Source organism: Rana temporaria, chromosome 6 (genome assembly GCF_905171775.1).
Source record: "Rana temporaria chromosome 6, aRanTem1.1, whole genome shotgun sequence".
Classification (NCBI taxonomy): Eukaryota; Metazoa; Chordata; class Amphibia; order Anura; family Ranidae; genus Rana; species Rana temporaria.
In genome coordinates this window covers 115,767,104-115,794,602 of record NC_053494.1, presented here as the reverse complement: position 1 = coordinate 115,794,602, position 27,499 = coordinate 115,767,104, and the positions used below count along the sequence as shown (strand labels likewise).

General features: G+C 42.8%; 1 protein-coding gene across 1 annotated transcript in view; it reads left to right on the top strand.

Moving 5' to 3' along the window:
• Positions 1 to 27,499, top strand: part of BMPR2 (bone morphogenetic protein receptor type 2) — a 220,220-nt gene that overhangs the window by 182,446 nt on the left and 10,275 nt on the right. Inside the window, exons 7-10 of the mRNA XM_040357231.1 lie at positions 12,450 to 12,564; positions 13,565 to 13,725; positions 15,938 to 16,085; positions 26,577 to 26,713. Of these exons, the coding sequence (XP_040213165.1) occupies positions 12,450 to 12,564; positions 13,565 to 13,725; positions 15,938 to 16,085; positions 26,577 to 26,713 (561 nt within the window). The remainder of the gene's footprint in view (positions 1 to 12,449; positions 12,565 to 13,564; positions 13,726 to 15,937; positions 16,086 to 26,576; positions 26,714 to 27,499) is intronic.

Here is a 27,499-nt window from a genome sequence, read left to right as displayed (position 1 = left end):
ATTTTTTAACATTAGATTGATGCTTATTTTGTCAAGGGGTATCGGGTGTTTTTTTTTAAATCGAAGCAGTACTTACCGTTTTAGAGAGAGATCTTCTCCGCCGCTTCCGGGTATGGTCTTCGGGACTGGGCGTTCCTATTTGATTGACAGGCTTACGACGGTCGCATACATCGCGTCACGAGTAGCCGAAAGAAGCCGAACGTCGGTGCGGCTCTATACGGCGCCTGCACACCGACGTTCGGCTACTTTCAGAAAATCGTGACGCGATGTATGCGACCGTCGGAAGCCTGTCAATCAAATAGGAACGTCCAGTCCCGCAGCCCATACCCGGAAGCGGCGGAGAAGATCTACCTCTAAAACGGTAAGTACTGCTTCGATTTAAAAAAAAACACCCGATTCCCCTTGACAAAATGAGCATCCATCTAATGTTAAAAATTAACTTTTCGGGTGAACCTCCACTTTAAGTCCAAACATGCTCAGAACCAATGCAAAAGATCAACCAGCAATAGCAGAAGTTGCCCAAAGGATGGCACTAAAGAGCAGAAAAACCACGTAGTACGTCAATTACGTCACTACGTTCATGTTTGTTGGCTGAAAAAGTCCTGCCGTGTGTATGCATACCAAGTTCACGGCCAACGCCCTTCGAACAAAAATCCACGGAAAAGTTTGTTTGAAGTCCGAACGTGTGTATGAGGCTTTAGTGTGGCGATTTTAGTGTTAGAAAAAAAGAAAAGTGGTGGTGACAAAAACAGTGGGTTAAACCCATCCCCTTTTCTTATATGATTTCCCTACCCACATATTCGATGCGGAAATCCTCCCCACCATGTTATTGTTTTCTGACAGTGTCATTTCCCTACTGTCAAAATACAGTGATCAGTGCTGCAGCTGACTGGCTGTAGCGCTGATCGAGCGAAAATATACCAACAAACCTGCTCACGAAATGTCGATGGATAGAAAGAATTCTTATGATTGGCAGCAGTCATAGTCTCATGTAGCATGTCCACAATCTTTGATTAATCATATAAAATTTCTGCAGTCTGACAATCTCCTGCAACAAGTCTGCAGTCTATCCATCTCCTGTTTTATTTCCAAATGATGTGCCCATCTTCTATCTACACCATAACATTTGTCTCTGACAATGTTTCAATGCAGTAGAGATGCTGAATATAATGTGTAGCCCTGGCGTTGTCAGCACATTAACCACTATATAACAAATTGACCACTAATGCACTAGGGAATGAAACAAGGTTGATGGTCATTTATTCTCATGCTTTTATGTATCGGCAGTGCACACTTTTATATGTCTGTAATAAACCCTAATCTCTAGGAATGGGGACAGCTTTTACTGAAAATAGCCAGTGTCCTGCTAAGAATTTATAGTAATTGAGATTGTAAGGAGATACAACGGCATGATCATGTACTGTACTGCCGCATAGGTCTAGACCAGGGGTGGGCAAACTTTTTGACTCGAGGGCCGCAATGGGTTCATATATTGGACCCGGGGGCCGGACCAAGAGTAGATGGACGGTGTGTATGTGTGAATTAATATAAATTAAATTTAAATTTGTAACATTAAATGTTTAGATTAATTTAAGGTAGAAAAGCATAAAAATAGTTATTTTACAAAACTACAATTGATGGCACATTGGCTGCATTTGATGGCATGGCACAGTGGCTGCATTTGGCATGGCACAGTGGTGACAATTGATGGCACAGTGGCTGCGTTTGATGGCATGGCACAGTGGCTGCATTTGGCATGGCACAGTGGTGACAATTGATGGGCACGGTGGCTGCTCCTTAGTGCAAACCCCCCCTTAGTGAAAACCCCCTCAGTGCAAACACCCCCAGTGCAAACACCCCCCCTCAGTGAAACCCCCCCCCCCAGATGCAAACACCCCCCTCAGTAAACCCCCCCAGTGAAAACCCCCCTCCCCATTCAGTACCTCAGATCAGCGCAGCGACGGTCACAGCACATGGACAGAAGGTCCCCTCCCCCTCTGTACACACAAACAGAGAGGAGGGGGAGGCGGCAGCGGCTTCACTCGGCTGTGCCTGTGCCGCCCCCCACTTAGTACACCTCTGGGTGGCACCGCCCTCTCAGAGGAATTCCCCAATCCCCCGGGGCGAGAGGCGGCCGGAGGTGGAGCGCCCGCAGCCTATCTGCGCTCGCCCCCTCAAAGCATAGGCCGCAAAGACGCGGCCTCAATTAGCGGCGATCGCGGCACGAGGAGATCACGCGTGGGGGCCGGTTAAAAAGGTCCGCCGGGCCGTAGTTTGCCCATACCTGGTCTAGACCAAAGTAATGCTTTACACTTATTAGACAGTTGGTGTAAAGCTAACCGGTGTTGCCAATAATTCTTTTGCATATATGATTATGTTCAGTTCTTTACAAAATAATCAATGCACAGCGTAGGAACAGTTCAAGTAGATTTTAAGTTAAGTGAGCACTTCAAAGAATGAAGAACAACTCTGTACAAATATCTTAAAACACCCTTTTTTTAACATATATGTATTAAATTGACAGGAAAGATTTCCCAATTCACTTTAAAGTTTCAAAGGAACCTGTCACAAAATAAATATATAAAAAGCCCCATTGCTTTCATGTTTTTGCACAAATTCAAGCTCCAATGTAGTCACCTTTATCCTTTCTTTTTTACTTGGTGAGTCACTAACCTCAAACAAGCATAAGCATATCCGGTGTGGACACATCAACGCACATGCATGTTCTAGATTAGGGGTCTCCAAATCCAAACTTTTTAAACAAAGGGACAGTTTACTGTCCTTCAGATTTTAGGGGGGCTGTCGTAAGTGGGAATAAAAAAAAATACTAGTGCCTGTGGTCAGTAGAAAGAGGATGTGTGCCCCATAATGGGTATTAGTTATAGGAATAATACCCCATCATTGGTGTCATTGGGAGGAATAGTTAGAGTGCCACATCATTGGTATGAGTAGGAGGAATAAGGCCCTATCATTGGTGTCAATGGGAGGAATATTGCCACATCATTGGTGTCAGTGGGAGGAGTAGTGCCCCATCGTTCATGTCAGTGGGAGAAATATTGCCCTATCGTTGGTGTCAGTGGGGGGAATAATGCCCCATGTGTCTGCGTCAGCGGAAGGAATAGTGCCTCATTGTTGATGTCGGTGAAAGGAATAGTGCCCCATTGTCTGTGCCAGTGGAAGGAATAGTGCCCGTTGTCAGTGGAAGGAATAGTGCCCATTGTCGGTGCTAGTGGAAGGAATAGTGCCTCATTGTCTGTGTCAGTGGAAGGAATAGTGCCCATTGTCAGTGGAAAGGGGAAGCAACAACTACAAGTAGATATTGATGGTCAGACTTTCAGGCCAGGGAAGTATATTAAAAAATAAAGTTTAATTTACAAAAAAATACATAATATTACAAAATAATTTACAACAATTGACCACTGTAAGCACAATCCTCAGTGCAGGTGCGGTATATCTAAACGCTTATAAACGCAAACGCGGTAAAACGTAGTGAAATTTGCCGCGTGTTCAGCAGAGTTTGCACCGGCGTCCATCTATGTTTATGATGATTTAAGCCGCTAGCACCGCTGTAGGCGATAATCATTTGGCCCGCTCACTGCCACTTTACTTTATTTAATATATCAGTCATGTCACTGTGGGGGGGGGGGGGTTGTGGTTGAGAAAGGCAGGAGAGGTGAAGAGATGTACAGTACCAGTGAGGGAGCAGTCTGTACAGACAGGCTCCCTCATTTGCCAACGCTGACTGTCATTGTCAGCTCTTTTTCTTCTATAGTTATTAGCACCGGGAAGGAGCTGTCATTTGGTTCCACCACTAAATTAAACAAAGGGGCGGGGTCACCCCTGCTCGACCATTACAGAGACTTTTTGGAAAGGGTGTGGGAACCACTCTAGGGTGCATGCCATTAGAGTAGCTTTGTAGTATAGATCATAATCAGGGAGTCCCATGCCTCCATGCAGTTTGTACTTGACTCTAGATCAGGGGTCCTCATGCGGCCCGCCAAGGACATTTATCCAGCCCACCCCACCCAGGGCCAGATAACTGACAGGCCAGGCCTTGGGGCGGGCAGGTTGTAACACAGCGGGAGACCGCTGTGTCACAGAGCTCACTGTTAACAGTCCTGCTCCTAGAGTAGCTTGTGTGATAGAGCCACTTTTCTGTCTATCACACAAGCTGATCTAGGAGGAGGGCGGGACTTTTATCACAGCGCGCCCAAAGTTTTCACAGTGAGCTCCATGACACAGCAGCAGACTGGTGAGATGGTTTGTGTAACGGTTACCACCGTTTATGATATTCCCATTCCATCAGCCATGACGGCTTATCTGACACTCCAACCATCCAACAGACACGATCCATATGGATTTCCCCAGAATAAACGAGACAAGCTCCGTTCTCTGAGTCAAAATGTATGAACGATCTTTAATGGTTATCTCTCAGCTTTTTATGCAGTACAGGCATGTTACAGGGACAATGAAACTCTCCACCCACACATCACACAATGGGGGGATGAGCTCCGTGACACAGCAGCAGACTGGTGAGATGGTTTGTGTATGGTCACCACCGTTTACGATATTCCCATTCCATCAGCCACGACAGCTTATCTGACACTCCAACCATCCAAAAGACACGATCCATATGGATTTCCCCAGAATAAACGAGACAAGCTCCGTTCTCTGAGTCAAAATGTATGAACGATCTTTAATGGTTAGCTCTCAGCTTTTTATGCAGTACATGCATGTTACAGGGACAATGAAACTCTCCACCCACACTTCACATAATGGGGGGGCTTCAATACACCTTCAGATGGGCTAATTACTAAACATTCCATTAGAGGGGGTAATTACTACAGCTGGACAAGTCACATTCCACACACAAAACAGTATTATTAGCATACATAATGAAAGGTCTTTAGGAGCCTCAATTAACATCTCAACATGTGTCCTCACATTGAATGAAAACACTCCACTGACCTGGTGTGGGTCAGCATGAACCAAACTGTAATATCTCAAGATATCCTGCAATATGAATTATCAGTGATCAGTCACATCTCATGTAATTTATAATTAATATTTCTTCAGTCACCCTATGCCCAAAAGGGGCACAGGATGACCCTAGACCCAAGAGTTATTAGTGACGCTGGCACAGGAGTACCCCTCATCCTTCAAAAGTTTCTGGGTGTCATGGGTCATTCTGTTACACTTTGGCACAGTAAGGCTGTGAGGGCAGCTTGCAATGATGGTGAGAGGGGGCTTGAAATGATGGCTTGAATTTGAAATGATGGTGGGGGGGCTTGAAATGATGATATGGGGGGGGGGCTTGAAATGATGGTAAGGGGGGACTTGAAATGATGGTGGTGGGGCTTGAAATGATTGTGAGGAGGGCTTGAAATGATGGGTTGAATTTGAAATGATGGTGGGGGGGGGGGCTTGAAATGATGGTGGGGGGGAGGGGCTTGAAATGATGGGTTGAATTTGAAATGATGGTGGGGGGGGGCTTGAAATGATGGTGAGGGGGGGCTTGAAATTATGGCTTGAATTTTAAATGATGGTGGGGGGGCTTGAAATCATGGTGAGGGGGGGCTTGCAAAGATGGCCTGAAATGATGGTGAGGGGGGGGGCCTGAAATGATGGTGAGGGGGGGCTTGCAATGATGGCCTGAAATGACGGTGATGGGGGGCTTGCAATGATGGCTTGAAATGACGGTTCAAAATAAGATATGTGCAGTGTGCATAGGAATTTGTTCATAGTTTTATTTATTTTTTTAAACTATAGTCCGGCCCTCTAATGGTCTGAGGGACAGTGAACTGGCCCCCTGTTTAAAAAGTTTCAGGACCCCTGCTCTAGATAGTCCAGATAAAACTAATGAAGAGGGAGCGTAGGGCAGAGAAGAAGGATTTGGGGATCAGTATGGGTACGGTTTGGAAGAGATACAGGGGACGGGGAGACACTAGCCTCTCCGCAGCTGAACAGAGACACACAGGATCTGGCGGAGGAGGTCTGTCCTCCTCTCTGATGCTGACTGGTGAGACAAGGTGGGGGGAAATAAAGGGGTTTCCATAACTGCAGGAGAGGTGCAAGGGCCACATGGACTGGCCTAGCAGGCTGTTTTCGGTCTGTGGGCCTTGTGTTTTTTCACACATGCGTCTTAGAAAATCTATCCCCACAGTCCAAAACTTAATGCAGAGTCTAGGCAGGCCTTACGTCAGTCTTTATGTGTGTCCTACATGGTTCTATGAAAAAATCCATCTCCAGCACTATTTTACATGCATAGCTGGATAAGCACCTTGTGAGGCTACATTTAAAATCCAGACGGCAAGCACTCAACATAGCTTATTTAATAACACAGTACAAATGACATACATGCATTGTAACCTGTAGCAATCAAATTAATGTTTTTGGTTTTCACCTAATCTGACCTCTGGATGCTAGATACATGCTAAATAATGTCCTTTATTGATATATAATCTCAGCTGGGTTGTGTGGTAGCATGCCTCATAACTGTGCAGCCCTCAGTAATGTATTTGTAAAAAAAATACATTTTAATTTTGGGAAACTTACAACAGTACTATAAAGTAATTCTGTGCTTTGCTGTAGCCAGAACAAGCCTTTTGTAATGAATCATGTAAATGTGTTTTCTAAAAGGACTGGCTAGTAATATGGCGTTTTGCCCAAACTTTAATGCAGTCAAGTATTTCTACTTTTCTCTTGCCATGTTTCCTTGGTGCTCCATGGCATTCCAGTGAGCAAGACCACCTCCAATGCACTATACAGCAGTGTGTGACAGAGCTGTTTCATTGTGAACCCTCTTTTCAGCGGGTGACATTCACAGTATTGTCCTTGTTTTTATACAGTGTCAAGATATTCTGCTGCACTGTACAAAAGGGAGAAAAAGCCAATGTGCAATGAGGCAGTGGCACAGCTCAGTCAAGCTTGCATAATTAATTCCCCTTTACACTAATTATTTTCAGAGTTTGTTTCATTGATTCCTTATAAACAATTGTGTTATACAAAGTAACTCTTGTCCCGCAGGAGCAGTTTCAAACATTTATTGAGGGACAACCTAAGCTCATCATGAAAACAAACCATAAATACACCATAATGTATTTTTCCAACCAATTTCATGTGCACATCTATGTTATCCTATTCTCTATATAAATAATGTGGCCCCTGTGAGCAGGCCTTTTTTTCTTGTTCTATCTTTTATTTGAAAGTTGACATTTATAGTGTAATAGAAAGAACGCTTGATCACAAAAACAACTGTCTGCATAGATGTCTAAATACGAGATGGTATAGCGATATACGCATAATACACTTCAATAGGTAAGGACAACTGTTAGGCCCGGTACACACGTCTGAGAAACTCGACGGGCAAAACACATCGTTTTGCTCGTCAAATTCCTTGTGAAGCCGCCGAGGATCTCGGCGAGCCAAGTTTCCTCATTGACTAACGAGGAAATAGAGAACATGTTCTCTATTTGGCTCGACGATTTCCTCGTCGGTTTCCTCGGCCAAAAGTGTACACACGACCGGGTTTCTCGGCAGAATCCGGCTCCGATCGAGTTTCTGGCTGAATTCGGTCGTGTGTACGGGGCCTTATGAATCACATGGTAGTCAACAAGAGAAGTGACTGACGTAAGTGAATGAGACAAGAAAATGTTAGCAACAGAAATAGGAAAGAATATGGAGTTAAAAAAGAATTGAGCAATAGGAGGGTCGAACGAAGAAGGAGAGAAAATCGGCTGGGGGGCCACTGTATTCATATGTGCAAGAGAGGGGATCATTATAATTCCAAGAGACAACATCAAAATCTCGTGGAAGGTAATAAGAAACACAAGGTTTCCAAACTTTGTGAAATTTAGGCATGTTGTCCTAAAGCCTGGATTTCAATTACTCATTGTGCATAGTCCAATAGACTCAGGATTTAACCTCAGAGACTGATATACACTCTTTCATAAAAGTGAGTACACCCCTCACATTTTTGTAAATATTTTATTTTATCTTTTCATGTGACAACACTGAACAAATGACACTTTGCTACAATGTAAATTAGTGAGTGTACGGCTTGTATAACAGTGTCAATTTACTGTCCCCTCAAAATAACTCAACACACAACCATTAATGTCTAAACCGCTAGCAACAAAAGTGAGTACATCCCTAAGTGAAAATGTCCAAAGTGTAAATATTTTGTGCGGCCACCATTATTTTCCAGCACTTCCTACACCCTCTTGGGCGTGGAGTTCACCAGAGCTTCACAGGTTGCCACTGGAATCCTCTTCCATTCCTCCATGACGACATGATGGAGCTGGTGGGTGTTAGAGACCTTGCGGTCCTCCTCCACCTTCCATTTGAGGATGCCCCACAGATGCTCAATAGGCAGTGGTCATCTTGGAGGTGTGTTTGGGGTCCTTATCATGTTGGAATACTGCCCTGCAGCCCAGTCTCTGAAGGAAGGGGGATCGTGCTCTGCTTCAGTATGTCACAGTACATGTTGACATTCATGGTTCCCTCAATGAACTGTAGCTCCCCAGTGCATGGCAGCACTCATACAGCCCCAGACTATGACACTCCCACCACCATGCTTGACTGTAGGCAAGACACACTTGTCTTTGTACTCCTCAACTTGGTTGACACCACACACGCTTGACACCATCTGAACCAAATATGTTTATCTTGGTCTCATCAGACCACAGGACATGGTTCCAGTAATTCATGACCTTAGTCTGCTTGTCTTCAGCAAACTGTTTGCAGGCTTTCTTGTGCATCATCTTTAAGAGGCTTTCTTCTGGGACAACAGCCATGCAGACCAATTTGATGCAGTGTGTGGTGTATGGTCTGAGCACTGAGAGGCTAACCCCTCACCCCTTCAACCTCTGCAGCAACGCTGGTAGCACTCATACGTCTATTTCCCAAAGACAACCTCTGCATATGACGCTGAACACATGCACTCAACTTATTTGGTCGACAAGGAAAGGCCTGTTCTGAGTGGAACCTATCCTGTTAAACCACTGTATGGTCTTCTGCAGTTCAGTTTCAGGGTCTTGGCAATCTTCTTATAGCCTATGCCATCTTTATGTAGAGAAACAATAATTTTTTTTCAGATCCTCAGAGAGATCTTTGCCACGAGTTGCCATGTTGAACTTCCAGTGACCAGTATGAGCGAGTGAGAGCAATAACACCAAATTTAACACACCTGCTCCCCATCCACACCTGAGACCTTGTAACTCTAACAGGTCACATGACATCGGGAGGAAAAATGGCTGATTGGACATTTTCAATTGGGGTGTACTCACTTTTGTTGCCAGCGGTTTAGACATTAATGGCTGTGTATTGAGTTATTTTGAGGGGACAGTAAATTTACGCTGTTATTCAAGCTGTACACCTAGGGCCAGATCCTCAAAAGAGATACGCAGGCGGATCTGCTGTTTCGCCTGCGTATCCCTGTTTCTATCTTTGGAACTGATCCACAGAATCAGTTTCCAAGAGATAGACAGAAGATCCGGCAGGTGTAATAGTTTTACACTGCCAGATCTTAAGGCTCCATTCACATCTAGGCGGACGAAATCGCGGCGTTTTGTCGCCGCAAATCGCGGTAAAAATAGCGGCGTTTTGTACCGCGATTTGCGGCGACAAAACGCCGGTATTGTCCGCCTAGATGTGCCCCAAGATGACCCCCTCTATGGAGATGATTCCCATCTCCTAGCCGAACGCTCGAAGACGCCTGAAAAAAAGGTCCGGGACCTTTTTTCACGCGGCAGGCGTCCGGCGTTCGGCGTGGAGATGTGAACCATCTCCATAGAGGGACATCTGTTTTCAGCCCTCTGGCGGCAGCGGCGTAGCGCTACAGGCGTAAAAACGCCTAGGTGTGAATGCGGGCTTAGATGCAGTACCGCGACCGCCGCTGGGGGCATTCAGCGTCGGGTATGCTAATGAGGAGTTACGTCAATCCTCAAAGCTTTTTCGCGTTCGCTAAGTCGCCGCTACATTAGTTTCCCGTCGCTTAGTTACACTTTTGTAAAGCAGCCCTACTTTTACACAGCAGGCGTACTGCTGTGTAAAGTATGGCCGTCCTTCCCGCGTCGAATTTTTAAATTTTACGTCGATAAGCCGTACGGGAATACGTAAATCCGCTACGCTCCGATTAAAAAATGACGTCACGTCGCGCAAAGCACGTCGGGAAATTTGCGTCACAAGCATGCGCAGTACGTCCGGCGCGGGAGCGCGCCTAATTTAAATGGGACTCGCCCCATTAGATTAGGAACGCCTTGCGCCGGACGGATTTGAGTTACACCGCCGCAAATTTCCAGGTAAGTGTGTTGTGGATCGATACCTAACTTAGGAAATTTGCGGCAGTGTAACTTAAATCTGTTAAGTTACGTTGCGCTGCGGGCTGTGGATCTGGCCCATACTACTTTACATTGTAGCAAAGTGTAATTTCTGTTGTCACATTACAAGATATAAAATATTTACAAAAATGTTAGGGGTGTACTCGCTTTTGTGAGATACTGTATCTTGAGATACTTTTGTTCCTCCTTTGATATATTGTCATTCCAGATGTGTGCAATTCCGACAGAAGCCTAAATCATACTGTCCATACTGAATCGTCTGGATTTTTTTTAGTAAAAGGTTATAGTTTACTGGATGTGGAAAGGGTTTGAGCTTTATAGGGTAGGTAAAGTTTTGTACCAATATGGCCGTGAGATTCACATGGAAAGACAAAGCCTGGTCTGCCTGTCCCCTCTCTTGGTTTGGTTATGTGAAGAGCAAGCACAGTATCCAGTAGTGAGGCAGGAGTGATGTGGCCTCCTATGTCCCCACTGCAAACTGATATTTGCATGTCTGACTGCTCTGGGTTTCCAGAGTCCTGGTACAAAGAAGAAGAAGAAGATGTAAAGTATTTGCAGGCAGTTTAGTGTGCCTTATTTTGTCCTCTTGCAGATTTACAGTATTTGTCTGAAATTATCAAGTTAAATGCAGTTCAAATAATAAAAATGACTATACCTGGGAATTTTCGTACCCTAAAAATTGCGGGCATGGTTTAATAACGGCAAGTGGGTTCAAGCAAGTAATATGCTCTCCAAAACAAACATCACTGGCACACATATTGCACCAAAGCATTAAACAATGGTAATTCATGGACAGCACATTGACATTCATGACAAACGAGTAGTTGTAGCAACATATGGGTAACAAACTGATACATTTGACAGTGGGTAAACAACAAATTTTGGTAACACATTGGCACACGTGATAGTAGACAAAAAAAGGGAATTATGACAATACATTGGCAACAAAAAAGCAATGGAGAAAATACATTGGCCTAAAATATAGAGTTCTGAAAATACTTGGGCAACAAATGATATTATGTGGTAAACAAAGTACATGTATAGGGCACTATACATCAGTGATAAATGGGCAATTGTGACAATATATGAGCAAACAGGCAATTGTGATAATCCATAGGCAACAACTGGGCAGTTTTGACAGTACATATGCACCAAAGGGGCAAATGTGCCAATACATGGACAACAAACAGACAACCATGACAATATGTGTGCTATAATTTATAAAAACATGACCATAGCTGTGGAAAAAAATGGGCAGTCGTGACAATATATGTGAATAAGAAATTATGAGAATACATGGGCAACAAATGGGCAAATAGGAAAATGCATTGACAATAAATGGGCAGTCGTGATAATACGCAGGCAAAAATGTAACAACTGTGACACTATGTGGGCAGCAAATGGGTAATCATGACAATGCATTGGCAGCAACAGGCAATTATGACTATACATAAACAAAAGAGCCATGACAATACAAGGGCATCAAATGGGCAATCATTACAACACATGAGTAACAAACAGGCAGTCTTGACACTACAACATACATGGGAAACAATTGGTCAATGGCATCAATACATAAGACGAGCCTGTTCTTCCTTCTTTGTGCATTGCTGTCATAGCAGCATGTTTTACATACTCTCGGACAGAAAAGGAAATGATTACATATAGGCAGATTCAGAGCGAGTTACGCCGGCCCCATTTACGCTACGCCGCCGTAAGTTAGGAGGCAAGTACTTTGTGAATACAGTACTTGCCTCTCTGACTTAAGGCGGCGTAGCGTAAATACGATACGCTACGCCGCCTTAAAGTTGCGGCTGCGTCTCTGAATCTAGGTAATAGACTTCAGGAAGGGCAGAGGGCAAAGGGGTGATTGGCTGAATAGAATAACAAAATACTTATTTGGCAGGTAGCACTGTTCACCTATACAGTATGTGTATTTGTGCATTGAACAGTTTGACTGATGCTCCACTTCAATGTATTAGTCTTTCTAGGTTTCTTTTAACCTCAGTAGGTATTATATTTTATGGTGTGGTAAGATGATGACTGCTGGAGCTGCATTCATGCTGATTTAAGAAATGTTAAATTAATGATAGTTGCTTATGCCCACAGGGATCCCTTTGCAAATACTTAAGTGTGCACACCAATGACTGGCTCAACTCCTGCCGCTTGGCACACTCCGTAACCAGGGGATTGGCATACCTACATACAGAGTTGCTTCGAGGAGGTATAGTACTAATAACTGTCACTTTTATAAGACTGAAATATGTGCTTTTCCTGTCGTAGCAATGTATATTTAAAGTGGTATTAGAGTCAAAAGGAAACATTTATTATATAGCAGCTTACCAATTCTTAGATGTGGTGGCTGCATTTGTTTTCTTTCTTCTATTTTCATATGGTGATCCAGCCAGTAGGTCTGTTGTTTTTCAAAAGAACAATCTCTTCTACAGATGTATCTGTTTACATCGATGAGACAAACACATTTAACACTGGCAGGAGTCCTTCCGATCAGCTTTTTTTCATTCATGGAAAAACCTATATCACGAAAGGAAAAAAAATGTTTGCTGTAACTGATTATAAAGTGTAAGCTGGGGCTTGGCTTCAGTTTTGTAGTGTATCTAAATCTGCTTGTCCATCTAACACCACCCTACTCCCAGACTGACAATGCTGCTATCCAAAGGTGCTCCTTCATCCAGATTGGAAGCACTCTAATACAACAGGTGTATTGCTGGCCAGATCACCAGGTGAAAGCATAAGGGAAAAGGCCTAAAAAATGAAAAATTAATGCAGCCATCAAATCTAATGATTGGTAAGTTGCAATATATTACATTTTTGGTTTTGGGTTTAATAATGCTTTAAATCCTTCACAAAAGGATTTAATGTGGTATTAAACTTAAAACAAAAAACATACTATATTACAGCTTGCCAATCCTTACATGTGTGGCTGCTTTCCTTTTCGTTTTTTTATACCTTTTTTCCTTTATTTTCCCCTGGCGATCTAGCCTGTAAGTCTGTTATTTTTCAACTTCCTTTAACAGATCAAGATAGTGTAACAAAATGTACCCAGCATACATAAAATACATCAATATTTGTCTATGGCATCTTATATCTCTATGCAATTTATGTATAGCATCATGTCTATTTATATGTGAATACTGTTAAACATCCATTTACTGTAGTTAACAGACACAGACTTGAACTGGGTTTTGTAATCTGCTTTTAACTAGATCTATACAAACCGGCAATTTCACACCGCGACCTGAACAGCCGTAATGTGCTAGTGAAGAGCGATGGCACCTGTGTTATCAGCGACTTTGGCTTGTCCATGCGACTTACAGGAAACCGGCAGGTCAGGCCAGGAGATGAAGATAATGCAGCAATAAGCGAGGTAATTACCGGTATATACATGTTTACCAAAGTGAAGTGTTTTCTTACTTCTAAGTTTTCACTTTTATATATACTGTATATACATATATATATATATATATATATATATATATATATATATATATATATATATATATATATATACATTTACAAAAACCATGAGTGATCACCCACACATGCAGAAAAGACTTCTTTGGGCCCGCACAAACTTGCCTATTTTATAGCTTTAAAATACATTTCAGGTAGAAATCTCATTCATTGCTGTGTGACTTCCTCACACTTATGGACTGAAGAATGGTTGTAAACCCACAAAAAACGACCAAAAAAAAAACTTGCAAGACAAAGGCATAATGAGGTAGTACTGCCTTATTATGAAATACTTACCTTAAGTCGAAGCGCCCACAACGGTCCCCGCACACAGCACCGGCCGGCGACATCTCTCCCGGATGTTAATTCTGGGTATCGTGGGCTCCGGCGCTGTGATTTGCCAGAGCCGCGATGACGTCACTCAGTAACGGCACACTAACTGAAGCAACGGCATATATTGTGCCGTTGCTTCAGTGCGCATGTGCCGATGACGTTGGCACATGCAGATACAGAGGATATCTCCTAAACCATACAGGTTTAGGGGATATCCGGGGTAGCTACAGGTAAGCCTTATTATAGGTTTACCTGTAGTCAAAAGTGGATTGTAAAGGTTTGTAACCTCTTTAAGTTTAAAGGGTCACTAAAGGAAAAAAAATTGTTTTGCTGAAATGACTGTTTACAGGGTATAGAGACATAAAAGTTAACTGATTCCTTTTAAAAATGATTACAAATAGATAAAAAAATCAATCATATAATGTGCCTGTAGGTTAGTTTCACTTTTAAACTGGTTTCATGTTCCTGTGAGCTAAAGAAACACACAGAACAAAAACAAACAAATCCAGGGCAGTGTTTTGTTTTTAAAATGAATCTGATTGGTTCTGTTAAGTTTTAGACACACAGTAATAACAGCTTAGACCTACAGTGAAAAGCTCCCAGTACGATGGTTGTAAGGAAAAAGACAACCAGGAAGTGTGGAGATCAGAGCAGAATTACAGCCACTTCAAAGCAAAAACGAACAATAAGGACATGAAACCAGTACTGCAGTAAGGTAAAGGAAGCTATTTAGCTAAAAAAAAAATCCTTTAGTGATCCTTTAAGGATCAATAAAAGCACAAAAACACCTGTATCCGGCTTTGTTATGGCTCCTTTATCATGGAACATAATGCTGATAAATGTTGTAATAATTATACATAATCTGTAGCTTGACGGTCTAACCATGCCATATTGCTCACAGTTAGGCCCCATTCACACCATATCCTGGAGGAAATTCAATTAATTTCTATGGAGTTGGTTCACATCTCCACTCCAAGCCCCTGAAGCCAAACGCCCGAAGCTCAGTAAGCCCTAACCTATTAATAACCCCTAATCCTGGTGTTTATTTATTTATGTATTTACTTATTTATTTATTTAACCCCTAATCCCTACAAAAATAAATACGAAAAAGAAGATGAAATGGATGAAAAAGCTAAAAAAGCGCAACAAAGGATGAAACAGATGATATTTTTCAAAAGAGAGACATACAGGCGCCTCTAAGTGTAGACTGCATTTGCCATTTATTGAGGTAAAAGGAATAAAAATCACATGGTAAAGGTAAAACATGGGCACATCTTTACAATCCGGTGCGTGAGGGCTCTGCTGTGCTGTCTGTTGGGTTGCCGAAGCCACTTGCGCTGGCTTTCCAGGAAGCTGTTCCAGTGGTTGCAGGTGTAGAGCGCAGTCTGAGCTGCAACTGTAAACTTATGTGGCAAAACTCAAATTTTTTTACGCAGCATTTAACAGCTACTGCCGTTGAGGCCTAAGGCTGTGATTATTATTTTTTTGTATTGCTGTCCTTTTATTGCCTTTAATTTGTAGAGTGGAACACCTAGAAGGCATGCCGCATCTTGTATAGTATGCCGATAGTGTAAACAAATTGAAAAGAAGCTGCACAAAAAAAAAGCTATTCTGCAAAAATGTGTTTTTGAAGTTTGTTAAAACAGTGGTTTCACAAAAGGAAGAATTTTAAAATGGTGCCATCAAGTCTATTAGCTATCCCTATATATGGTCTTAGAGCATTCAGGTATTTACAAAGCTTCAATCCAATACTTTCCATACAGTACATAACCTTCTCTGATGTGTATCTACAGGTTGGCACAATCCGTTATATGGCTCCTGAAGTCTTGGAAGGGGCAGTGAATCTGAGAGACTGTGAGTCTGCTTTGAAACAAGTGGACATGTATTCACTAGGCCTGATATATTGGGAAATTTTCATGAGATGTACAGATCTCTTTCCTGGTAAGAAGCTTGCTTTATATATATATAAAGATGTCATTTTCTCTATAGTCTGCTGATAAAATGCCTAGAATCCCAAGTCTGGCAATGCAAAAATCAGCTGTGCTGAAAAGAATTGGTCTGTATTATGTCAAATACCTGGAATATCTTGGCGTGCATAGAAGATAAGATAAAAAAGGAAGGATGTTGGGTTATCTGCACAGCGTTTTCCCTTCCCAGAGGTGCTGCTGGTGGGGCATACAGACAGCCATAGAATTTAATGTACTTGTGCAAATGTTGATACTTATGTGCATTTACTCACGCATGCAAGTATTTCTTGGATGCAAAACTTTACACAAGTAAATAGGCATACAGCCATTACTATGACTTTCTGTATGCACCACCTGTGGCACCTTGGGCACATGAAAATGTGGTAATTTTATGCTAGGCATATTTTGAGGCCTTATAGTACCAGAACAACAACACAGCCAGGGCCTTTGATGTCAGGTGTGCACAGGGAGTGTTAGAAGGGGCGGGGGGCAATTAGAGAACCAATCCTCTGTGTGGCTTTCTCTGAAGCAGGTAAAAATCCAGCTTCTCCTCCTCTCCCTCCTGACAGCTTTCAGCTACTGCACAGAGAGCCACACGATTACCCTCCCTGTGCACCATCCTCTGTAAGTTATGTTGTGTTTGTGTCTGCTGATAGTGATTTTGGTATATTTTTTGCAACAATGTGGTTTTGAGATTTTTTGGGGTGGGGCCTGTCAGGTAGCTGACCTCTGTCCTCTGCCCTGCTGACCCCTATCCTTAGCTCTTCTGACCCTTATCCTTAGCCCCACTGACCCTCTGTACACTGCCCCGCTGACCCTCTGTACACTGCCCCGCTGACCCTCTGTACACTGCCCCGCTGACCCTCTGTACACTGCCCCGCTGACCCTCTGTACACTGCCCCGCTGACCCTCTGTACACTGCCCCGCTGACCCTCTGTACACTGCCCTGGTGACCCTCTGTACACTGCCCTGCTAGCCCCTGTACACTGCCCTGCTGACCCTCTGTACACTGCCCTGCTGACCCTCTGTACACTGCCCTGCTGACCCTCTGTACACTGCCCTGCTGACCCTCTGTACACTGCCCTGCTGACCCTCTGTACACTGCCCTGCTGACCCTCTGTACACTGCCCTGCTGACCCTCTGTACACTGCCCTGCTGACCCTCTGTACACTGCCCTGCTGACCCTCTTTTCACTGCCCTGCTAGCCCCTGTACACTGCCCTACAGCCTCTGTACACTGTCATACAAATTGTTAACCTCTACCTCTGCCCTGTTGACCCCCTGTAGACTGCCCTGCTGACTTCCCCCAAACACACACACACACACACACGCACATCAGTTAGGCTAGACCCATCTCTGGAATCGGCCAATCAAAATACACAGTCCAAGTTTACATCTGTTATGTGTGATTTCTGCATTTATTTCTGCATCCCAGCTATTAAGCTTTGTGTTTGTGATGCTTAAATTAACAGGTAAAACCCATTTTTCAGATATGCCTCTGGACTTTCCATCTGTTTCTTGACTAAACAGACTCTCGGGCCGCCGGTTAGCACATGCACATCTACTATTGTATTACTGTCAGTAGTGGATGATGTTCTTAAACATTTTTATGTGGATCAAAAAGCCTCATGTTTAGAACTTTAGAAGCCAACTATCCTTGAATGTGGAGAAAGGACATTCACAATGGTCAGAATGTGCCGGCATGTTTACCATCAACTTTTGTTGGTGTGCCTCTATATGCTAGTCTTTTATGGGAGCAGCTGCTGGCCTTGTTGCCTTGCATTTGATGTGTAAATTCTTCTAAAACCATTCCCTAACGATTAGCTAATGACATACCGTATGTTGTGAGCAGGGTAAGGATGAAGTGACCCTTGGGAACAGGAAGTCAATTTAGCACATCTTGAGGTTTAGTCTATAATCTTCATCCCCTTCCTGTGAAGTGATGGAGACAGACATGGTTGAACCTTACACATCGGCCAATGCTATAGTTTTTATTAAAGGAATTAGGGCAACAGAGCTGAAATGCCTATCACCAGCAAAACTGCACTGCAGTCATATCTCCCACCCAGTGTGAGGCTGTATGTGATCTGTAGTTGTTACCAGCAGAGGGAGAACATACATCTCCATACATTTTCTGACAATATCCCTTTGTCTTTCTCTCATAAAATTTTTTTTTTTTTTTTCAATATAAAGCAGAACAATTTGGTGCTTGTTGTGCCCTCTTTCTTTAACTTGAATTATGGATATGAACTACCTTCTATAGGTAATGTGTGTAAAATAATAAAAATAATGATACAAATACATATAAAGATACCAATACATTACACAATCTTGCTGAAGTGTATTAGTTGAAACAATTTTCCATGTCATTGTATCATTATGCAATTGGAAGACACAGTAACAAATCTTGTCCAAAAAAATATAGCACTAGTGCCATCTAGTGCTCGCAAGTGATAATGCTGACTGGCCCATAGGCTCCCATGTATATACTGTACATCTAACTTATGTTTCCTCTCATCAAGCATGTCAGTTTTTGTATTTTTTTCCTTTGGCATGCCTGTGTATTTTGAATGAAAAACTTTATTTAAAAAAAGTGTACATTTGTTTATTATTAAACTGTCTTTCTTTCTCGTTGATTGAGGGATGCAGGATTCAGAGACATTTAATTTATACAGCCACATACAGGAGGATTTGGACACTAGCAAAAAAAAAAACAGTGACCCACCTGGTATAACCCCTCCACTCCCTTCATGCCTCAGTTTTTTTGCTAGCTTTCAGCTGCTGCAGGGAGAGACACAGACACAGGGCATCATTCCTGTAATTGCTTCCCCAACACTGATTCCCCTCCCTGTTCTACCTGCTTCTGATCCCCCCCCCCCGTGTGCCCCCTTGTCGCTGTGAGTATATATATATTTTTTTTTAATGTAAAAAAAGATTAAAAAAGGGCTAATTCACACAGGTTTTTTGTTATGTTTGAGAAAAATATAAATCGCGCTAACTCTAAACATAGGAACCTTTTAAAGCACCAAACAGTGATATTCACACCAGTAATATATAAAGCTATATATGGCTGTAAAAAAAGATGTGTGATGGGGGTGAGTAGCCACCAGAGGGTGCTAGAAGGCCAAATCAACACCCATCAGTTTAATAAACAGTATTAAGGTAATACCAACAGTGTATAATATATATCAATTGAGACACATATAAACAAAAGGCTGAGAAATCAAATATATAAAAAAAATATATAGATTATAAGAAATTTATAAACTATAACGAAAAAGTCCATAAATTATTGATGAAGATTTCATCGGAACACCCGTGAATTGTGGCAATTCTCATATAGTAGATAACGTGACCAAAAAGAAGCGGTGATACAGTCCTCCACCAGTCAAATGATTGAATTCTTACCAGAACTCCACGATCCCTTATTACAGGGGATCATGGACAGCATATAAAAAGGCAATCACTCCCAGTCACGAGATTCAGACGCATATGATCCAATGGGTCTCATTCGCAAACGGTGACAGCAATATCCACCATGTAAAAACAATGATAGAGGCTCCACATAGTGTATTAAATGGATTAAAAGTTTTATTTTAAAAAGTACCGTATTTCTCGGGGTATAGCGTGCTCCCGCGTATAGCGCGCACCCCTAAAGTTGCCCCGAATCCTGTGGAAAAAAGTTTTTTTTGTACTTACAGTTTTCGTGTCTTGCGCGGCGTCGGCGGCCTCGTCGGGTCCAGCGTCCGTCTGCAGCTTCGGGTGTCCTCTTCGTCGGGTCCAGCGTCCTTCTGCGGCGTCCTCCCTGCTCGTTTCCCGCGCCGAGTTTGAATACTGCGCCGACATATACAGAGCGCAGTACACTTGTGTATTGTCGGCAATGCTCGGCTACTCGCGCACTGACGTCCTGTACGTCCTGGACGTCAGCGCGGGAGGAGCCGAGACTGCCCGACAATACACGAGTGTACTGTGCTCTGTATATGTCGGCGCAGTATTCAAACTCGGCGTGGGAAAGCGGGTATCGGCGTATACCGCGCACCCACGATTTTGCCCTGATTTTCAGGGCAAAAAAGTGCACGGTATATGCCGATAAATACGGTAATGCACTTACAGAAATGCAGTAAAAAGATCGCCTTGAATCTGATGTGCCGGCCGGAACACAAATCCTCAGGCACCCGTCCACTGGGGAACGTTTGGAGCTTGGAGCGGAGCGGCGCGCTGTCGTCACCCAAACAAGTTCCAAACGTTCTTCAGTGGACGAGTGCCTGAGGATTTGTGGCTACTCACCCCCATCACACATCTTTTTTACAGCCATATATATTACTGGTGTGAATATCACTGTTTGGTGCTTTAAAAGGTTCCTATGTTTAGAGTTAGCGCGATTTATATTTTTCTAACATTTTTTCCTCGTACTTATTGTTTACTTGTTTATCGCAGCTCTCAGAGTGAATAGGCTATTATTGGGCCGAAGGTTTCTTTTCCTTTTTTTCACTTTTTGGGTTAATGTTATCTTAGCGCAGTTTCTTCTCCTTTTTTTTCCATTTTTGTTATGTTTGTGTCCACTAATAATGATTTTAGTGTATTTTTTGTAAAAATATGGTCTTGATATATTGGGGGGGCCCTGCCAGGTAGGCTGTATGGGGCCCGTGATTTTTTCTAACAGCAGCTCTGGGTGGAGGCATAGTTAGGTTTAGTTGGGATAGGGAGTGGGGGATTGAGACTTTTTACATAAAGCTTGTACTTGTCCTTTAAATCATTTGTCCTATGATACACGAAAGAACATATTCATCAAAACATGACCGATTGACTCTTTTCTCCAGAGAACTGAAGGTGCCCATATTGCTCAGAAATTGATAGGTGGTTTACCTCTTCAGCAACTATTAAAAACTGAAGCTTTACTTTTGGTTGGACTTATCCAAACCTCATCATGCTGCATATTACTTCTTATTACTTGCTTTATTGTTAACCCTGTGCTTGTATTTTCTGTCTTTGAGGTATACATTATTATTTGGTAATCTTCCAACTCTTCAATCTGCAGGATTACTGTTATTGACTTTATACTGTAATACTGAAGATTATATTTTAATAACACAGTACTTGTTTTGCACATGAAAAAACAACCTCCACATCTGTTTCCCTTTTAATCCTACTACAAAAAACCCTTTCCATGATGGGTCTAAAAGTAAAGCACTTTCCTACACATTTTTTTATGTTGTATCAGATACTTATAATCCTTTCACATTTTATGGATTCCAAAATAAATATAAATTTGATGCATACAATATTTGTATTATTATCAACCATATTAAAGATTTGAATAACACCATCATCTCCTGTGGCGGTGTACAGACATGGGCGAGTATTACAAATGGTTACATCATAGGTGTGCGCAGCCTATTGCATTAGGGTGTGCACCCCAAAGCTCTAACACATATGCGCTTGACATATTTACTGGTCTCTTCCCTGCTCTCCATCCTGAAACATTGGGAGGAAAGGGGGAGCAAGGCAGCACATGGGGGACTCGGGCTACAGAAGGAAGAGGAACAGGGAAAGGAGGGGTGGCATATATTAGTATTGATCCCCTATATTTCCCTCCTGTGGCAACTGAATGTTGACAATAGGAAGAGGAGGAGAAGCCTACTTTCAGCTGCTGTAGGAGCAAAAGACAGATCGGTATCACTATATTCCACCCCTACAACCTCTCCTGTCCAGGTTCTGAGGGTCGGCAAGTTAGGATTGCGGTTTACCTGTCACCTGCCCACCATTGACAGGTTGCCAACCCCAGGATTAGGGTGTGCCCAGGCATACCTGGCACACCCCTTGCGCACGCCTATGGGTTACATGTTGGTCATAGGAGCTGGTCCTTTGGCACTGTAGTGATAGAATCCCAAGGGTTTGTAGGCTTTCCCCATATATGCATGTTTTTTTCCTGGATACATTTGGATTACTCCAGAAAATTGCACTAAAAAGGGATAGCTGAAGCAAGGGCCAGTGGCTCTGCTAGATGAACTAGTCCTTCAGCTGCAGAGTGATCCACAGCCAATAGAGCCTGGAAGCTAATGTACCCCTCAGCCAATTCCTCTAGGGCGTGATAACCAAGGCATAGCATTTTATTTTTTATATAGATACCCCTTTGTCAAGTCTAATATATCAAATGGGTATACATTTGTGCATTATGGGGTTGATTTACTAAAACTGGAGAGTGCAAAATCTGGTGCTGCTCTGCATGGTAGCCAATCAGCTTCTAAATTTAGCTTGTTCACTTAAGCTTTGAAGAAAAAACTGAAAGTTGTTTGGTTTCTATGCAGAGAGAGCTGCACCAGATGTTGCACTTTACAGTTTTAGTAAATCAACCCCATCATCCATGAATGACATGTGTGACTCCTTACCCTGTGATAGTGCTCAGGTATAGCTAGACCCAAATGGGTTAAAGGATCACTAAAGATGTATATATATTTTTTTTAAATAACAAACATGTTATACTTACCTCCACTGTGCAGCTCGTCTTGCACAGAATGGCCCCGAACCTGGTCTTCTGGGGTCCCTCGGCAGCTGTCTCGGCTCCCCCCGCAAGGACTCAACACCTTCATGCGAGCGTGCTCGCATGGTGTCGAGTTCTTGCAGGAGCGCTCCTGTGATACAGCCGGCGGCCATAGCCGCTCACTGTATCACTCAGCCCCGCCCCTGGCGCACCGTGAGCCAACGGCTGCACTGCTTTCAATCCATTCAACGACCAGGCTGAGCGGCGAAGAGGATGTCGCAGACGAGCGCGGAACTTTCGAGGGGTCAGGTAAGTATAATGGGGGGCTGGGGAGGCCGGTATTGTTGGATGTTTTTTCACCTTAATGCATAGAATGGGTTTAAAAGCACCCACAGATGGTTAAAAGGGTTAAAAACACATTGGCGGCGCTTCGGCACTGCCCATTGATTTCATCTGGCAGGGGCGCTTTAGGAGCAGTGTATACACTGCCCCTACAGCGCCCCAAAGATGCTGTTTGCAGGACTTTTTTTAGCGTCCTGTCAGCCCACCGCTCTAGTGTGAAAGCACTTGGGCTTTCACACTGGAGTGAGAGGAGAGGCGCTTTGCAGGCGCTATTTTTTATCACTATAGCGCCTGTAAAGCGCCTCAGTGTGAAAGTAGCTTTAGGGTTTGATTTACTAAAACTGCAGAGTGCAAAATCTGGTGCAGCTGTGCATGGTGACCAATTTAGCTTCTAATTTTAGCTTGTTCAATTAGGCTTTAAAGTGGTTGTAAACCCAATATATAAAAAAAAAAACCTGCAAGACAAAGGCATAATGAGCTAGTATGCATAGCATACTAGCTCATTATGAATTACCTTAAATCGAAGCCCCTGCAGCGGTCCTCATCCCCCCTCCGGCGGCGACATCTCTCCCGGGGGTTACTTCCGGGTATTGCGGCTCCGGCGCTGTGATTGGCCGGAGCCGCGATGATGTCGCCCCCACGCATGGGTGCGGGAGCCACCGGTAACGGCATACGGACTGAAGCAATGGTGCATAGGTGCCATTGCTTCAGTTTGCCCCAGTACGCATGTGCCGATGACATTGCAGGGGACAGGGGACATCTCCTAAACCTATACTGTGCAGGTTTAGGAGATATCCTGGTTGGTTACAGGTAAACCTTAATATAGGCTTACCTGTAGCATAAAGTGGTTGTAAAGGGTTTACAGACACTTTAACAATAAAACCTGTAAGCCAATTGGTTTCTATACAGAGCTGCACTAGATTTTGCGCACTCCAGTTTTAGTAAATCCACCCTAGTGTTACTGATTCAATACTGCATTCTCCTGCGTTTCAAACTTAGCACTGTGTACACTGTTACAATATTGCAACAGTGCTAGGTGCTAGGTGGTACAGTCTTTTACATTTTATTTATTTTCATCCATAGTCTACTGTGCTACTTTTCTATCACTAAAATGTACTGAATTGTGCTATTATTCACTAAATATCTCAGTAATACTGTACTGAAACTTACAGACTTGCATCTGCAGTCTTCTGTAGTATAGTACACATTGACATAATGCTGCAGTCTACTGCATTATGTGCTATGGACTTTGTACTGTAATCTGCAGTATGTTCCTTGTACAGTACTGCAGTGCACTGCAAGTGAATCACCACTTGAAAGGACATACATTTAAAAAATGCTAATTGTGGTTGGAACCCCGCTTTAACCTGTGCAATACCATGGGATGATATTCATGTTGAATATTAGTGTATTAAAAGGTCACAGCAACACAATATTTACAAAAGCCAACCATAAAACCTTCTTTTACCAGTTCCCATCAAATCTTGATTTGCTGTATTTTATATTAGTTTTGGGTTTATTTTATTAGATTCATCTGTTTTTTTTAACTGATATTTATATCTGCTTTTAGTATTTTATTTAAACAATGTTTTTCACAAATAAACGTTTATACAGGATGCATTTGTTACACAGGATTCAAAAAGCTTGGGGTAGGGGGGTAGGGGAGGAATCACTCCCTTCACCCATTCAGCTGTTTGTATAAATGTCAGTTTGAACTATTGGGAGGAGGCTTCTTTTTTTTTTTTTAATGGAGCAGCTAAGAGTAGACTGGTAAATACGATAAAAAGGGTCTCATTGCTCCATCGGCTGAATGAAAATCAAATTGCAGTATATTCATGTTGTTTTTTATTTTATTTGACAAAAAAGAAAATATATTTATAAATCTTTTAGAATTCTGACCATAGTAAATGTATAAATAAACAAATAAAGTATTGATAGAATGACTATGCATTCCTTTTGAAAAGGGTGTTTTATTTTAAACACTCAGGGGCAGATCCACCGAGATCTGCACCCGCGGCAGTGTATTAGAGATACGCTACGCCGCCGTACCTTACCTGGCTTTAGTTCGAATCCAGGAAGATTTTGCGCCGTAAGTTACGGCGGCGTAGTCTGTCTCTGGCGGCGGAATTCAAATCGGCGATTAGGGAGCGTGTTTCATTTAAATGAAGCGCGTCCCCGCGCCGAATGAACTGCGCATGCGCCGTCCCGAAATTTCCCACCGTGCATTGCGCTAAATGGTGTCGCTAGGACGTCATTTTTTTTCTTAGACGTGAATTACGTACATTCCGATTCACGGACGACTTATGCAAAAAATAAAATAAAAATCAAATTAAACGCGGGAACGACGGCCATACTTAACATGGCAAGTCTAACTATAAGCCGCAAAATACCAGCTTTAACTATACGCCGGAAAAAGCCGACTACAGACGACGTAAGAGAATGCGACGGCCGCGCATACGTTCGTAGATCGTCGGAAATAGCTAATTTGCATACCCGACAAGAAAACGACGAGAACTCCACCCAGCGGACGCCTAAGTATTGCATCTACGATCCGAAAGGCGTACGAAGCCGTACGCCTGTCGGATCTAACCCAGATGCCGTTGTATCTTGGTTTAAGGATTCAAACTAAAGATAAGACGCGGGAAATTTGAAAGTACGCCGGCGTATCAGTAGATATGCCGGCTACTAGAGGCCCAGATATGATATTTTAGCTGGTAATATACTGCGGATCCTTAGCTCATGCATGGAAGGTCAGTGAAACCCTCTGTACCCCCTGTATTTATGCCATAAATGATTAGCATCTTAAAGCGGAGTTCCACCCTAAAAAAAAAAATACAACAAAATTGAAAAAAAAAAAATGTATTTACCAGAAATTGCGGTTGCTATGCGGATGTTCCTAATCTGCCTCTTCCTAGTCCACGACTGGTCTTTATCCTCGCGTTGTCTTCTGGGGAATGGTGCACGCTGCCTTCTGGGAACTGTGTGTATCCCAGAGAGCAGCCGCCCATTCATACAGCGCCGCAGTAGGAAATGGGCAGTGAAGCCGCAAGGCTCCACTGCCTGTTTCCCTTAGTGAGGATGGTGGCACCAGGACCTGCAATGATCGAGGGATCGACCTCGGGGGGCATTGTCCTTATTAAAAGTCAGCAGCTACAGTGTTTGTAGCTACTGACTTTAAAAAAAAAAAAAAATGCGGGTGGAACCCTGCTTTAAATGGTACTTGTAATTATCTTACATGTTATTTTTGTATATGCAAAAACATAGTACATCCACACACAGATTTTTGTCCAAATTATAAGCTATTTCATTTTATTGCAAGACCAATTTTTCCCGAGCTTGATAAAGAGCTAGACATGGCCCAAAACATTGCTATGTGATATGGGGGCTTGACTGTTTTCTACTGCCATGCTTTTGCAAAAAAGTGAAAGATTTTAATCTGGACAAAGACCTGTGTGTGGAGGTACTACATTTGTGCATGCTTGAAGTTGCTGAAGGTTTCATCCTAGCACAAGCACTGAAAAAGGGGTGTGCTTTTGAAGTACAGGTATTGGTTGTATATGTTATCTTACACTGTAACTAGTGGTATTACTCATGCTTGTTTCAGTGTTCTGTTGTATTGACCATCATATTAATCTATGTGCAGGGGAATCTGTACCGGAGTATCAAATGGCATTTCAGGCTGAAGCTGGCAATCACCCTACATTTGAAGACATGCAAGTATTGGTGTCAAGAGAGAAGCAGAGGCCTAAATTTCCAGAGGCATGGAAAGAGAACAGCCTGGTGAGTTCAGATATGTGAATAGCTTCTTTTGTGTGCCTATGCTTATTTAGCACATGAACATATAGTAAGGATGTGGACAGCCGTGTCACCAAAATATTTCCCAACCAGAAATGGTGGACCTTTTTATGCTTTCTACCAAGATCCATTCTTGCATTTTAACTTGGCAATGGATTTGCATGGCAAGAGTTCCTCAACCTGCCTACTACGTACTTTTTAGCTTTTTGTTATAGTTTTTCTAATGTACAGAGTTAAGCGGGGTACACACAGGCCAAATGTCGGGAGACCACGGCCAGTTAACCACATCAATACTGGGCATTTTTTCCCCCTTCCTTCCCTGACCAATTTTCAGCTTTCAGCGCTCTCACATTTTCAATGACAATTGCGCGGTCATGCTATGCAGTACCCAAATGAAAATGTTATAATTTTGCTCACACAAATAGAGCTTTCCTTTGGTAATATTTATTCACGACTTCGTTTTTATTTTTTTGCGATATAAGCGGAAAAAGAGAAGAAATTTGAAAAAAAAACAATATTTTCTTCTTTCTATTTTAAAAGAAATCCAATAAAATCGAATTTTGTCATTAATTTAAGCCAAAATGTATTCTGCTACATGTCTTTGGTAAAAAAAAATCCTGTTAAGTGTATAATAATTTGTTTATGTGATCACGGACATATGTACGCAAATGATCACGTACAGATATTTGCAGGTGATCACGGTAATATGTGTGCAGATGATCGATGGGACATATGATTTTACTGTTACATATGTGGGGGGACAGGTGTTTT